Source organism: Ambystoma mexicanum, chromosome 1p (genome assembly GCF_040938575.1).
Source record: "Ambystoma mexicanum isolate Mex_15411 chromosome 1p, UKY_AmexF1_1, whole genome shotgun sequence".
In the NCBI taxonomy this organism is placed as follows: domain Eukaryota; kingdom Metazoa; phylum Chordata; class Amphibia; order Caudata; family Ambystomatidae; genus Ambystoma; species Ambystoma mexicanum.
In genome coordinates, this window is record NC_090921.1 from 1,115,991,175 (window position 1) to 1,116,008,286 (window position 17,112).

The 17,112-nt window shown below is 46.7% G+C and overlaps 1 protein-coding gene across 1 annotated transcript in view; it reads left to right on the forward strand.

The window, feature by feature from the left end:
* The window catches only part of LOC138449245 (zinc finger protein ZFP2-like), a 381,275-nt gene that overhangs the window by 36,292 nt on the left and 327,871 nt on the right, over window positions 1-17,112 (forward strand). The window contains exon 2 of the mRNA XM_069604754.1: window positions 2,817-2,943. Within this exon, the coding sequence (XP_069460855.1) occupies window positions 2,817-2,943 (127 nt within the window). The remainder of the gene's footprint in view (window positions 1-2,816; window positions 2,944-17,112) is intronic.

A 17,112-nucleotide genomic window follows, 5' to 3' on the forward strand; every position in this document is an offset into this window, starting at 1 on the left:
CAGAACGAACCGCATCACAAGAGCTCAAGAAAGATTTACCAATCATAAGGAGAAGCATAGTCGCAGCTGGACTAGACTAATCCTTATCAGGGATCAGTGAAGGAACTAGATCCCATTTGACGCGCCCCTGCCAGAAGTAGCAGGACGGAGAGCTTATCTTGCATAATTCACAGGTTAGCTTTATGGGCCGGCGTATGCTCACAGAAACCGTACTTTGGGGTGAAAGGTTCGAGAGGTACAACAATCACAGATTGGTGCACTCACACACTGTTATCTCAACGCAGGAGCAGTATCACCACGTACCACCACTCACAGCTTTTCTACTGAGGGAGCGGCCTGAAGGGGGTGATTCAAGTTCAGGGAGGGCTGCAACCGTGCCCCAACGCCTCAGCAGAGACCAGGTGAGCGTAACAGAAACCTCCTGTATAGGAACCACTCAGCTCAGGATACCTACTCCCTCCTTGGCCTTTTCCTATCTTTTCATGGGTAAATAAAACGATATTTTACCCAGGACGATATTGAAGTCACCCCCAATTATCAATTGGCCCTCAATAAACAATTTGAATTCCTCCTTGAGCTTATCCCAGAAAAGAATCTGGCCCTCATTGGGCCCATATACTGACACAACTGTGATTGGACTGCCCCTCAACAGGCCCTTGACAGCAATGTACTTCAAAGAGAACTGCAGGGGGGAAACCGCCATATCTTGGACACCTGGCCAGATGGCCAAAGTGAGCAAAGGGGAAAACAACAATCCAAACTTCACTTCGACACCCCACCACCCAGCGAAAAATCATAAGACCATGGACGATCTACATGACGGGAGCTCTCAATCTGTAACCTATGATACTTCAGTCACATTCCGCGACATCAAGGAGATGTTCAATCAGTTGCAAAACAGCATACAATCTCTCAATAGGAAGAGCACATTGCATCTTTGTTGTGTGTGTTTTTTTTTCCATAGACAACATGGGTTGTGTGCTCGGTTTGGTCTGTTTGTATAACCAACAAAAGGCCTTTAGCTTCCTGGATGTTGTGCTGAGGTGGGGTATTAGACGTGATCACACGTTTGCCGGCCCCTTAGCCAGCGTACTGCCCACCAAACTCAGCAATATGTAATGCTTAAGTAATTGCATGTGTCCCTAGTTTTAAGAACATTGAATGATCCAACATTCAAATATTTCACAACATTACACATCACATGCCAATCAGTGTATGAAAACAGAAGCCATGCATAACAAATAGTTAAATGCCTTTTAAACTGCACAAAAATTTGTATATCCTAAATATTACTTTCAGAAACACAATAGAGTACAGAAACGGGGAACCCCATCCAACTGACCACACATTTTGGTGGTTTTCAAATGCCCTAATTTTACACTCTCATTTTAACTGAACAATACAATCCAGAAACATGCATATAATCACACAGTAATAAAAGAACAACCTCATTTAGGGCACTCATTTTCGGTGGCTGTTGCTGTTCTGGGCAGTAACCTTTACAGTACAAAAAGCAAGCAGACAGCACCATGCAACTGGATAAATATTGCGATTCAAATATTCACAATCTGTAGTTTATGAGTGGCAGAGTCTCTAAATGCTGACAATAATCCCTGCATGTTCAGACCAGACACCCTTAACCCTTGGGCCACCCGAGAGGGTAAAACATTAAGTCCTTGGTGATCTCAAGTTCTAGCTGGACCAACCCAGTTCAACCACAATGTTTCTCCCAAATAACTTAATTATTCAGTGTACCTTTCTTTTCCAGTGCAATACAGTGAAAACAGAAAAAGCAAATACTGCGTTGGAACAGTTCATTCGTGTCAGGATTGCGACTATAACACTTAATTACCACAAGTACCAGCACTGTTGCTAGAGCCAATCATAACATCTTCCTTGAATTTACATAAAGTGTGTCACAACATAACATACAATTTACATTCCATTTTCTCAGCCCCTTTTTACACTCCAAACTATCTTGATAAAGAAAACTAATATATTCTAACTTTCTCTATAATTACCTTTACAACTTCAACACTAATCTACCCACATCACTGTTGACATCTATGACGACATATTTTCCACAGCACTCAGCCACTACGGATGACTGGACCCTGGCAAAAGCGACCAAAAAACTCTACTTTGACGTGCCTCAGTCCCTCTGCTTCTAGTTGTTTCTTCCTTTAAGAGACCACTCTCCTACAGTCTCAAGGCACTATGTGTGCCAGTACTGTAGAATGGGGTGACACAGAGGTAAGGATTGGGTATTATGGATGAACACCTAAGCTTCCACCATGTGGCTGACTAGCTAAGCTTTTCTGCTCAACTCCTCAACACCATGTCCTCCTTTACCTCCTCGGTGAGTCACAACAATCTTGTTGCAAAGGGGTACTCTCCTGCACCTCCTCTTCTCTCCTCCTCTCTACCTCTTCCCTCCACACCCTTGTTGCTCTGCCACATGCCACCACGCATTCTCAATTTAAGCTGACAGCGTGCTTGCTCCTTTTCCTCTTATCACCACCTTGTCACTCTCTCCAATCCGCTCTGCCTCCTTTCTCTCCTCATGGTTTGCCTTCAGCTCTCTCCTGGATGTCTTTCTTCTTGATGCTCTCCACCTTCACTGGCTGTGTAGTCCTTATGCACATTCACTGGCTGTCATTTCGAAAATAAATGAGTAAGTGGAAAGGTGAGAAGCAGAAATGATGGTGTTAGACTGTGTTCTTTTAAGTCACATTGCTAAGTCACATGATCTTCGTAATCGAAATTACTTTACAGATTCACTCACTGAGTGTAATGTTTATAATTTGCTCTTCAAGGTACCGGTTACATTCTGTAATGTTGCTGCCTGTTTCTCTGAAGAGGAGTGGAAACTTTTGCATGAATGGCAGAAGGAGCTTTACAGGAATGTGATGAAAGAAATACAGCAAGCCTTCATTTTGTTGGGTAAGGTTGCGCTATGTTGGACAATATTTCAGTTTAACATTTTACATCCGTGGATAATTGACTGCTTTTCAGGGGAACGGGTGCTGTGGTGTCTGTGTTTGTGAAGATTCTGACAACACTTGCTGCAATATCTGGGAGCTACCCTAATGTGCAAATTGCGGGGGGCATTTCTCTACCACAGGGATATTTTGATAACACTGGGTCCTGTGTTAAAGAGTCTGCATAGTTTGTCACTGTTAGTGTTCATTGAATCTCTTTGTATATGCTTTATTAAAGAGCGAGTGCCCTGTGAGCTGTACATGTGAAATTACCCAACCCCTGTCATGGCAAGGGGTTCTCCTTCATACAGCCAAGAGGCTCAGCATCACACTGCGGGTGGCGGCATCTGGCCCCCTTGGCTAGCCAACCACACAACTCTGACTCCATGTTTTAGGCAGGCATTGTTACTCTTCAGATTCACTTCAGCAATGATTTAGTCTGTCAGGGGTTGGCTTTGGATGCTTTTCCTCCATCTTGTCTCTCCCTCTTGCTTCTGGCATTCATCGACAAACCTTCGCTCCTGTGTCAGCTTTTGCTCTCTCTTTGTATCTCTGGGGTGTAAGGTTCACTACTAACTAATCAGATGCTAAGAGGATTCTTCTTTTCAGACCTTGTAATGTTCTGTGTAAACCCTTCTCCCCAATGACAACCCGCAGTCACGGAAAAGGATTCCAACAACCGAACTTTCATTAGTCATGTGTCTATCATCTCATGTACTTACAGAAGCAGAAAGAAATGTCCTGGAAAAAGGACTCTCTTTTGTACCGACTTGCCGATATGACCCGTTTCAAACAAGAATCGAGATAACACAATTGATCAGAAAAATAAGACTAAAACAATTCTTTCAGGATACCATAGAAACAGATATGGGGAAATTCACGGACCTCCGTGCAGCCTCACAATTCTTCCCTCCTACTGAAAGCAACACCTGCAAGGACCTGCTCTTGAACCTCGACTCCAACACTCCGTGTGTTCTCATTCTGCTCGATCTCTCTTCTGCCTTTGACAATGTCAACCATGCCATCCTGCTCAACCGTCTCCGTGATAACCTGGGTATCACTGGTCAGGCTCTGGCGTGGCTGACCTCTTTCCTTTCCAATCGACCCTCCCAGGTCCAACTTGGGTCCTTCCTCTCTGACATCTTTTTCTCCACCTGTGGTGTTCCCCAGGGATATAATCTATCTCCCTGGCTGTTCAAGCAGTATCTGGCACTCCTTGCCCACCGCATCGCCGCTCTTTGCCCCAACTTTCAGTGCTATGTGGACGATACCCAGCTCATTTGCAGGCTACCCTCGGCCTCCTCCTCTCCTTCCCTCATCTTTGACTGTCTGTCTGCTATCCAGGAATGGTGTGCCGCCAATGACCTCTGCCTTAATGCCAGTAAGACTGAGATTCTACTCATCGGCACACCCACTCCCTCCTTCCCTGCAGCTCTCTGGCCAGCCTCTCTTGGCCCTCTTCCTGCGCCTACCTGCAAGGCAAAAAACCTTGGGGTCATCTTCGACTCCACACTCTCCTTCTCTCCTCATATATCTGACGTCTCTAAGAAGTCACACTACCAGCTGCACCTCCTCAGAGGTATTCTTCCCTTCCTCTCCTTCCCCCAGAAGCTCACTGTCTCCCGAGCCCTGGTTCTCTCGAAGCTGGACTACTGTAACAGCCTCTATCTTAATCTGCCTGCCTCCACTCTCCGCCCTCTGCAACTCATCCAGAACAGAACTGCGAGACTTGTCCTTGGCCTCAAGCCCAGGGACCGTATCTCTCCAGGACTGAAATCTCTGCATTGGCTCCCAGTGGCTGCGAGGATTACGTTCAAAACCCTCTGCATTGTCCACAAGGCCTTCTGGGGGATGGGGCCTAAATACCTTCAACTCTCTCTTCCTAAATATCTTCCTTCCCGAGCCCTTCGCTCATCCGTCTCCAACTCCCTCAGGGTCAGCCGCTTCTCGAAGCAACGAGCTGGGGGTAGATCTCTCTCCGCGGCAGGGGCCTCCCTCTCGAACAGCCTTCCTGCCTCCCTGAAACTTGAGGAAAACCATCTCCAGTTCCGGAAGCACCTCAAATCCTTCCTCTTTGCTTCTGCTTTCTCTCTCCCTCTTCCCTGCTAAATTCTTCACTGAAACTGCACTGAATCTGCAACTGGGCCACTCTCACCGACCTCGGTCCTGGGCCCAGCCACTCTCCACTTGCACTGCCTCCCTGGCAACCCCTGCACTGCGGGACTGTCTCTGTATCCCTACAGCCCCCCCCTTCCCAGCTCTTGTCTGCACTTACCTTGCACTTGCCACCAGCTGGCCCTATTTATTTATTTTTATTCTACTTACTTTGTACTGCACTTCCCCCCTCCCCTTCCCCTTGCACTTTTTCCCATCCCCCTACCCCTGCACTTGCGCGGTCTGAATGACACCTGGCCTAGTAGGATCGTTGTCTGTCTTCCCCTTGTTCCCTCCTCCCTGCCTCGTCGCGCCTTGAAACACTTGTGTATAGGCGCGTTACAAATGCCATATCATATCATACCTCCGAGTGCAACACCTTTGAACAAGCACTCCTTAAAAAACTGGAGGAAATGGAAAAAGAACACAAATTTACGCATAACAACTACAGTAAAGCGGAAGCAGAGGCCCTCAAAACATTGGCAAACGATGACATGATAATAATCAAGCCAGCAGACAAGGGAGGAACCACGGTCCTGATGGCCCTGCACGACTATCAGCAGATGGTCAACATCCTGGTACAAGACCCGACCAGCTATAGAGCCCTACCTTGCGACCCTACTCCATCTCTGAGAAGACTCATCACACCGATTGTGGAAGAAGCACTAACCGAGGAGTACATCAATGAAAAAGAAGCCTCTTTCCTCACACCGGCACATCCAAGATTACCAACCTTCTATGCATTACCCAAGGTACATAAGGGGTAACACCTATACCTGGCAGGCCTATAGTATCGGGCATCAATTCAATTCTGGAACCCCTGTCCCAATATGTAGACAGATTCCTACGTGATAGAATCCCCAAGATGACATCCTATGTGAAAGACTCAACCACCATACTAAATCTGCTAACCACCCTAACATTTGACAAAACCAACCAATGGTTGGTAACAATGGATATTGAGTCTTTCTATACCAGTATCCCCCAGCGGGAGACAGTAGAAATGGTAAGAAGAACCTTGATTAACGACCCAAGCCTAACACCAGGACATGCAGGTTTCAACACTGAACTTGCTGAAATGGCTCTAACCAGAAACTTCTTCATTCTTGACAACACATATTTCCAGCAGATCTCCGGAACAACAATGGGCGCAACCTTTGCATCCAGACTAGCAAATCTCTATGTTGAACATTTTAAAAAGGAATTTTTAAATGCAAACACAATCCCCCATCGGGATAAAATAAAGGTGTGGAAAAGAGATATTGACGATGTCCTCATGATATATCATGGGACAAAAGAAGAACTAACAGTATTCCATCAGTGGCTGAACAACTGCAATGGCCATCTAAAATTCACCATTGAGGCCAATAGGACAGAGATACACTTCCTAGACCTCCAGATTACCAATCATGGAAATGAACTACTGGCACGGGTCTATAAAAAAGACACCGACAGAAACTCACTATTGCAATACAATAGTTACCACCCAAAAGCCCTGAGGGACAATCTCCCTTTCGGCCAATTTCTCCGGTACCGCAGAACATGCACGAGATTAGAAGACTTTAAAGAACAATCCAGGGCACTCAAGAAACAACTGAAAAAAAGAGGTTACCCAAAAAGAATCATCAACGATACATGTAAACGGGCAAGAAATATACCAAGGGAAATCACGCTCCAACAACACACAAAAGACCTGAAAAGAGAAGAAATAACGGCAGTAATGAGTTACTCCCCCATGTTCAATGCCATCAAAAGAGAAATAAAAAAACGTTGGCCTATCCTGAACACAGGTTCTAGCTCCTTGGCCTTACCATCCTTTGCCATCAAAAGACGCAGAAACTTAAGAGACGGCCTGGTACATAACATAAAAGAACAAGGTAACAATGAGGCGAAGAACACCATTTTGGGAGCAAATAAACCAATGGGACAAACTCTGTGTGGGGGATGCTCCATGTGTGCACAAACCTCCAGAAGTAAGACCATCGCAACAAAGAAGCTTCACCAATTGTAAATCAAAGGGGGTAGTCTACCTCATCACATGCCCATGTACCCTCTGGTATGTGGGCATGACGAGGGAGGTGAAAAAAAGACTCATTGAACATAAGTCATGCATCCGAACTAGAAAATTGACGGCCCCTCTTGTGAATCATTTTGTCAAAAAAGGACATACACAGGACGATTTTATGTGGACTATTCTTGAAAAATTAATTCCACCAAGAAGAGGCGGGGATTTTGGACAAATGCTCCTCAAACGAGAACAACTGTGGATTTTATAGACTCAACACAGTAAAAAATGGACTGAATGAGGAAATTCAATGGAATAACCTGGCCCTAATAAAATTAACACATAACCATGATGCTAAGAGACATTGCATGAAGAACATCCAATACACCACAACACTGTTCACCAGAGATGAAGCCTGATGGAACATCTTAAGAAGGACAATGTGTATGTCTTACACATCTGGAACCTCGTCTCCGAAGTCACTTGGTGCAAGTGCCGTGAAACACGACCCCCCACATAGATGCAATCTGGCGTTATCACCTCCATCAAAATTATTTGCAATTAGAACAATTTAGAATCTATGGAAATCAGCACAGCACCAATTACGATGGAAGAAGGCGCATACAAGTGTATTATATATAATTAACTTGTTGATATGATTCTATGATACGGCCTGTACATCGTGTTAAAAGAATACCAAACTGCACGTATGAACTTTCGCCATACTGAATAACTGGAACTAACAGAATGACTAGACCTGGACCAATGCACGTTTACCTCTTCAGTAACTCTCGTGCATTGAACTTAGTAGCCTCAAAATAAGATCATACTATATAGCGCCCATATCAATTGCATGGGACCCTAGACACTTCCAAATGGCCACCCAAAAACGAGGGCCATCAACAGCAACGACGGACCACTGAAAAGTGTCCTCGTTGCTGGGCAACCGTTGCTAAACACAGAGCAACAGCCTTGGCGTTCCCCGGCTAGATGCAAGCAGAAGCCACTCAAGATACACAGTGAGTGGCGTCCCTGCATTTACAATCATGCGCCCTGAACGATGCGCTTTATCTCCCCAACCCCCCGCACGATCGTGAGCTGTGGCAAGCCACTCCGGCCGCCGCGCACGCGATCGTGACTGCCACATGTCTTATCGGGCCAACTCGTAGTAACAAAACAGTTACGGGACGGGCAGTCGGGCACACACCAGTGCTCCGACCGTTGGCGACCCGCTGCAGGGCTGCTATCTTTAACAAAAGAGAGTGCGCAAGACCGAGTATGGTGTCAAACTTAGATTCTCCTCGGCACACGCACGCCATATAGCAGAAATATTCCGAGCGGCATCTGAATACAATATAACAGAGCTCTAAGTGGGCATGTCCTGACACATTCCCCTTTGGTGTCTTACAGGATCTTAGAGACACACTACCACAGCCACATATATCAGAAACCCGGCTGACAGCATCCAAACGCCAGAACTGTAATAAGGTAATAAAAAGCAGTGAATGCCAAAATACTCTCTAGTGGCCATAATCGGACTGTTCAGATATTCCTAATGTTAATTAACTTAGTTTGTTCAATAAATAACTAGAAACCACTCTTGAATTAGACAGAGGAGACTTGCAGTGACCTCCAGATCTAAAACCTATTATGGTTTTCTTTCTCGTAGGTAGATGGAATGATGGCCTCCTCGATCCCCCTCAACCCTTGATCTCACCGAGACAATTACAAAAATCACGGTCCTGAAGAAGATGATAACTAGCAATCATCGAAACCGGTCGACCACCTTTTAACCAAGGATATCCCAAGAAACCAACCAGGGATACCCGGTGAACTAGACCATACAACATTGTGTTGTGGAAGAAGTTCCTTGTTTTTAAAAAAAATTCTGTTTCTTTAACAATCACCAAGTGACTTATGACTCGGGGACCACGCACTCCTTACGAAGGTCAATAAAATAAAAAAGGTCCAACGACCCATGCAAACAGTTCCTCACTGAAATGTGGCCCCAAGCTCCTCTGAAACACACAACCCCTAACCCCTAAATGGGTAGCAGATCCATACACCCCACGCCTAAGGACAGAAGCTCACATACACTATGAGGAGTCCTTTGTGAAAATTGTTCTTTGCGGTCACCCATTAAATTGTATCAGAACAACAATCGGTCTCCACGCTGAAAAAGTGGACCCCAAGAAGTGTTCATGTGTGTTAAAAATGTTCTGTGTATGGCCAGTGCATCAGTAATTTGAGGTTGTATTATGCCATTCTTCACATTGCACCACAAATATGTCATAGGTGAGCATACACTTTGTTGGTTTGGCAGTGAAACCAGTATCTCTAGAGCTGGACATATCAGTCATGAGTGACTCATATGATAGTCATATGTCAGAATGTGGGCGATAACAGTATATCCCTGCATGTTTTCTCTCAGATGTTGGAAAGATGCTGGTCCCCCCATGTAGAACATTGGTCGTTAATTGACAGAAAAAGGCCTTGGGTAGTGGCAAAGGAGATCTTTCTTTTGTTTTTAAGATAGAGTGTGCCTCCTGCCAATACCCTTTTGTATATTTGGACTGACCTATTTGCTCAATGAATGTGTCAATGGAGGGCATTAGGTAGGCATCACATCTGAAACAGAATTCACTTTTAATAAGTTTATACAAAATTTTCAGATACCACCTACTTTTGTCACTAGAACGAGGTGAGAGGCTCACACAGTACAGGATCATTCTACAATGCCCTGGGCAAAAGGATCACTTCTTCTGCAACCTACAGTACCCGCATCGCTAACAATACCACTCTCCTTGCTAGCTTTGGTGAAGTTCCATGGGGATCGGTACAAGAGAGTTTGCAAAATGTGCCTGAACCTACAAGGTCGCAGCTACTTGCGGTGGTGTAGGAGGGCCATCAAGTTACACGGAACATCTTGAAAAACACACTTGATGCTGCAGAGACTGCGAGTAGGGTGTTGTCTGGAGGCACTCTCTTAAAACGCCATGCATGGCTTAAAAACTCCAGGTTTAACTCAAATTGTTGAAACACTGTATCCAATGTTATGTTGGGATTGTTAGGCGGAGGGTATATTTTACATGTTTGTATTTATACTTTTGAAAAAACAAAATAAATAAAGTTGGTAAAAAAAAAACTCCAGGTTTAAGCCTGAGACACAGGCCTCGCTCGTTAACAAACCTATTGAGGACTCCGCTCTCCTGAGGAAGGCGTTGGACGACGCCCTTGAGACTGGGAAGGAGCACGAGACATTGAAATCTCTTCATCAGATCTCTACCAGACCATATGTACAACGTGGCGTCTTCAATACCTGCCGGTTATTTCAAGTCAGTCCTTTCCCTGAACAGCTCAGGGTGCCTATGGTACAGGGGGATCATCCTGGTATTCTGGCCAAGGAACATCCAGCACCCATCAAACCTCTCAACAAGGGAGATTTCGGTGGGGCAAAGGTAGGGGAAGAAATGCAGCAGCCAGAGGCTTCTCTGCCCCTGCCAACAAATTACTCTATGATTCAGGTATCCTGCCCTCCCATTGCTCCCCAGCAGGAGGACGATTAACATGCTGCACCCATGCATGGGAGGGAATAACCTCAGCTCAGTGGGTGCTCAAGACCGTGAGCAAAAGTTATTGTATCTAATTTCTTCATCCTCCTCGCTACAACTCACCAAAGAACAGAAGACTGTCTCCGGAACATCTCCTCATCCTCCTGGAGGAAGTACAGAACCTGCAGCAAAAGAGAGCTATCAAACTCGTCACAGAGGGTGTTTACCAAGGTACTGGCAGTAGCGGCAGCTCACCTGCACAGACAATCTGTTCTGGTGTACCCTTATCTCAACGACTGGCTCAGAACTGGGGACTCAGACCAGGAGTGTCTGGAGAAGACTATAGACCTTCTTTTCAGCCTGGGGTTCTCCATCAACGAGAAAGTCAAGTCTTGTCCCCAGCCAAGCCAAACAACATTGGTCTTAGGCCATAGGAGGCAAGGTCTATTTAATGTATTTAACTGTTTCACTAAAAATAATGTCACCAGCCAGATCCTTACAAAGGTAGTATACTAACCCCACCAGAAAATTCACTTGAACAACTAGTCTGCCACCCTGAGAGACCTAAGAAAACGACACTGAAGATACAATCCGTCTGAGTTTAAGGTATGTATAAATCGCACCATGTCTGTGGACACATGCCGCAAGCATGGCTCCCCGTCTATGCACTCTAGAATGCAGCTACAACTATGTCAAATCCGGTCTTGCAGCTCGCATAGCCGTCGACACTGAAACCCCTGACGGGCCTCAACACACCTGCCATTAGTAAACTGCAACAACCTACATAAAAGGCCGGTCTAGCTGGGCACACATTGATTCTCCTGCACTAGCACTCTATCTTAAACTGCAGACAGCACCATCCACGTGCCTGACCTCTGGGTTGCATACTAGGGCCCAGCCAGCCCCCCTAAGTCTTAGCCCGTCAGAATGTACACACACATCTTAAAGTAAACTCTTTGAATTTTCCCATACAAGGACTTCGGTCCCGAGGGCGTTCCAACCACTAAGCGCATTGAGGCCATGCACATGGGGAAATGGGGCGCTATATAAATGACGACTACAGTACAATACAACACAACTTCCATTTTAAGAAAAATCTACTTCATCCTAAATCACAGTTTGGCGAAAAGTCTGTTTCTGCATGTTGGGCACCCTGGAGGGGTGCCAGAGTAGAGGATGGGGCATCATGCAGGATTTATTGTCCTATGTCAAGGTAGGACAGTACTAAGGCTTGGACAGTACTTCTGAATGGCTTACATTTGCAGATTAGGGAGAGTTGAAACCAGCCTGTCTTTGTTTTCTTGGTAAAGAGGTCCCTGTCCATGATGTGCCTCAGAGATTTCACCCAGGGAGTTAGTCATGAGCAAAACGGACAAGTTCTGATTGGATTAGGCGATCCTAAACCATAATTTGCTCAGAGGAGTTACCTTGAATGGTGAATTTTGTTTTGTTGGGTTCAAATTTAGATAGGCACTCTACATCCAGGACAGAATGCTGGCAAGTCTGCGCTTCCGTTGGTGGAGATAGTTGCCATTGCTGACCCCTTCAGTACAGTTGTGTGTCATCTTTATGTTGATGGATTTTGATAGCAAGCTCTCAAAGCAAAACCCTTTAATTACTCCATGTACAGAGCAAAGATTGCTGGGGAGAGAATGGATCATTGTCGGATTCTGTAGGTTAATGGGAGGCCCGCCTATACACATTTCAATGAGCTGGTGTCTATTAGTGAGGTAAGAGTTAAACCATTGTCTTGTTCTGTCATTGAATCCCATGCCTCTGGCATGTATGGTGATGAATGGTTTGTGGTCGACAGTGTTGAAGTCTGCAGAGAACTTGTGCATGACCACTAGTCAGGAATCTCACTTGTTTAGGATGTATAGGGCATTGTTGACTATTTGTATTGCAGCTGCCTCATATTGGTAGTTTCATGTATGGGACTACCAATGTAATCTGTCATGAATTATTGTACAGTAGCTGCATCATATTGGTAGTCCCACAGCAGGTCATTTTGATTACCTTCTCATGGATTGGAGGCATACTGCTTTCTCCTTCATTTTGCCAATGTTAGGATCTAGCTTATTTTTTGCTTGTTGGGAAATATTTTGAGTTGTAGGTTCTGTGAGAGCACAGCTTCATGTAGTTATGTGAATTACTGTAAGGCGTTCTTCGTTCTTGCCCATGTGACTGATGTTTTCAATGCTGTATGTAGAGGTAAAGTGAGCCATGTCTTTGCGATAAAGATTGATGTACCAGAATTATTGCACTATAATAATCTCCCTTACAGACATAGGCCCTGGCTACTCCATTTTTGCTCAGCCTGGAGCCTCACTCTGCACCAATCCTATTGACGGTTCTTGGCCCTGCCTTGACACACTAAGCTGAGGCCCAGCAAGAGGACACGTCACACCCTTTCTTTGACTGCTTTCTGTAAATTCTGTTTTTATCACAATATATGGATTATAACAGTTGTTTTCGCATAAACTGCCTATCTGTATTACAACAGAATGTATTCAAGTTCATGTAACCGCAAGGCTTCATCACAAGACGGCTTCTTTTAGTTATTGCATAATGTATGCAACGTGATGGAAAGTACCACCTACTACTATGAAATTACCAGAACATATGAGTGGTATGCTTATGACATGCTTATATAAGATGTCCTCTGGGGTCAACACCTTAGAGTTCTGTTTGACAACTGCTGCACTTGTCATCCTGCGCTTCCCTGAATCTCAGCTGATCATTCAGTATATGGTGTTTATTTTCTGTCTAATAAGAAACTTGTTTTACTCATCAGCTCGGGCTCTGTCTCCTTTATTGCTGTGGGATTCTTGGAACTGGCCCTTTTGTGGCCCACGTCAAGATTGTATCTAGATTGTGTGTAGTGCTAGGTCTGAGACATCTGCTGCGTGGAGTGGTGCCGGGTGCACATGCCTGCAGGTTTGTTTGATGGGGTGTGGTAGGTAGTAGTGAGCGAGTGGAAGATGAATGTGGTTGCTAGGTTTTCAGAGAGAAAAGGTTTAAGTTACATATCTGTAACTGTTTTTCTCCAGCATGGGTCTGGCATGGATTCACATGCTCATGAATATTCCCTGTCGTCAGGCAGGGAATTCTTGGTAAAAGAAAGAACAGTTTCACTTTCACTTAAAAACTGTATTTCTCCTCTAAACTAATCACTGTCCTCTGGGTCATACTACCCCCACCCAATGACAGTCCTCTCCCTAAGCCCCTCCTCTGGCAGCCATCTTCAGATTTGGTAAGTACGTAAATTGGCAGTATGCCAAGAAGAGCCAAAGAGTGGACAGAGGGTTACACATGTGAACCCATGCCAGACCCATGCTGGAATACAATAGTTACAGGTAAGTAGATTAAACTTTCTCCAGCATGGATTCACATGCTCATGAATAACAAATGCATAGTAGTATTACATTAAACAACCTCGGGAGGTGGCAAGGCTGAACGGAAGCAATGAATTCTTACCTCCGCAACAGGCTCACCTCAAGCGAACAGGTTGCGTAGCACTGCTTGGCCGACTCTGGACTCCTCCCTGGAATCCCTGTCGACGCAGTAGAACTTTGTGAAGGTGTATGTGGACGTCCACGTAGCAGCAGTGCAGATGTCCAGCAGTGGCACACCAGACAGGAACGCCGTCATTTCAGCGATCGCTCTGGTGGAGTGGGCTCTCGTATGGCCGGGCAGCGGTCGGTATGCCAACCGATGACAGCGCATGATGCAGCCATAGAAAGGCACCTTAAAATGGAAGCCTTGGACAAGGCTTTCCCATGGTTCACAGGACCAAAGCTCACAAACAGGTGTGAGGTCTTCCAAAAACTCTTTGCGCGTGTCAAGTAGAACTTCAGGGCAAGGGCAACGTCCAGCCAGAGCAAGGCCCTTTTCCGCCGGTGACAAAGGTTTTGGGGAAAAAACAGCTAACACCAAAGGCTCGTTGAAGTGGAATTCTGACGGAACCTTTGGCATGAAGGAAAGTCAGGTATGGTTACTTGCAGGATAAGGCTTGGATCTCACCTACCCTTCTGGCAGAGGTGATGGCCACACGGAAATCAGTTTTCCACGAGAGGAACTTGAGAGGGGCCTCATGCATAGGCTCAAAGGGGGCCCCCATGAGCCTTGTCAGAACCACGTTCAGTTCCCACGCCGGAAATTCCTTGACAAGTCGGTGGGATCAAAGTGACGATCTTCCTGGAGACCTGGTGTAGTGGGAGATAGCTGTACCTTGATAGATGCATGCGCCAGTCCGGCCTTGGCCAAGGATAGCAAGTATTGTTGGACCTGTGGGGCCTTGACCCTTAGAGGGGTAATCTTGGGAGACCGGCACCACGTAGCAAAATGCTTCCACTTGTGACCGTAGCACTGCAAGGTCGACAATGCACTCTAGGGCTGCAGGACCCAAACCCTCAGCAATCCTGGGTCGTGATGAAGGATTGCGCCTCCTTCTCCGGTGAGAAGATCCAGAACCACTGGTAACTTGACCGGAGGCGACGCTGACAGTCTGAGAATGTTTGTATACCAAATCTGCCTCGGCCACGCCGGGGCGATGAGTATCATCTTGCATGGACACTGTCTGAGTGTGTTGATGACTCATAGCAGGAGCGGGAATGGAGGAAACTTATAGAGAAACAGCCCTTCCCACGGGAAGGAGAACATGTCCCTCAGGCTTCTCGGCTGGTGGAATCTGCTGGCAAATATCTGGCACTTGGAGTTTGCAGTAGTCTCAAATAGATCGATCTGGGGCATGCCCCATTTGATGAATAGGCGGTCCACCTGATCCTGACGAAGCTCCCACGCGTGGCAGGAGCGCAGTTCCCTGCTGAGCGAGTCCGCAATGGTGTTCTTGACTCACGCCAGGTGGAGAGGACGGAGGAACATCCCCTCTCCGACGGCCCAGCACCACAAGTCCTGTGCTTCTTTGGAGAGCACGGGGATCGAGTGCCCCGCTGCTTCCTGATGTAGAACAATGGTGGTGGTGTTATCCATGAAGATCCTCACCACCTTGCCTTTTAGAGATGGTAGGAACGACTTGAACACTGGCCATGGCTCCAGGATGTTAAGAAGATCCTTCTCCTGTGGCAGCCAGAGGCCTCTTGTATGCAGACGTCCGGTGTGCACTCCCCAGCCTTCCAGTGGTGACCGTCCCTGGTATGGCGGGCTTTGAAATCCGTGCCCTGGGTGATGTTGGAGCGAACGCACCACCATACTATCGCCCGACGGAACTCGTTGTTGAGCGAGATCTTGTTCATGAAGCTTCCGGAAACCTCTAACAAGCAGGAGTCAAGGAATTTCTGAAGGGGTTCATTTGCAATCTCAGAGACGGATGAGGTAGATGCAGGACGAAATCATGGCCAGTAACGACTTGATGGCCCGCACCGTGGCACCTTCCATAGAATGGATGCTATCCTCTCCTCCGAGGGTGACGCCAGGCAAGACATTGTATTGATTCTGGCACCTAGGAACAGCGTGTTCTGTGATGGCATTAAGCAGGACTTGGAATAGTTGACAGAGAATCCCAGATCCATTAGTAACCTGACGGTCGCCTCTGTGTGTCTGTCCGCCAGCTCCCATGAGCGGGTGTGAATCAGCCAGTCGTCCAGGTAGGGGTGTACATGTATGCCCTGTAGACATAAATGGGCCCCCACTGGTGACAGGCATTTTGTGAACACTCTGGGGGCCGACTTCAAGCAAAAAGGAAGGGCGTTGAACTGGTAGTGCAGTCCCTGCACTACGAAACATAGAAAAATTTGATGTTTCTTGTGAATGGGGACGTGGAAGTAGGTGTCCTCCAGGTCTAATGACATCAAGAAGTCTCCCCTTTCCAGTTTTCCGAGCACATGTTGCAACGTGACCATCCTGAATTTGTATGACTTTAGGTATTTGTTCTGACGCCGCAGGTCTAGGATGGGCTTCCAGCCCCCTGTCTTCTTTCTGACCAGAAATTATCTGGAATAGGCTCCGGAGCCCCAGAGCCATTGGGGAACTAGCTCTATCGCCCCTTTCCGCAGCATGGCCTTTACCTCTTCCAGGAGCTGAGGTATGTGCTGCTCCGGAGGGGTAACCGGAGGGATCCGCAGACACCTGTGTTGATACTCCAGGGTGTGTCCTTGTGCGAGAGCGTCCAGCACCCATCTGTCGGTGGTGATCTTTCTCCACTCGCTGACAAACCATATCAGCTGGCCTCCCACCGGGGTGCACGAGTGGGGGCCTGACCTCCCGGCCGGTTCAGGCTGGTTTCAGCAGCGGCGTCCTGTCCTGCGGGCGACAGTGGCGCTGTCCTCTGTTACCGTAGGCCTGGGAACGGCCTATGTAGGCTTCCTGGGTTGTGGATCTGGAAGGCTGTCGTTATGATGCTGAGAAACCTTTGGAAGACCTGCTCGACTTTCCCCTGGCAGAGCGAAAAGAAGAGTAGTGC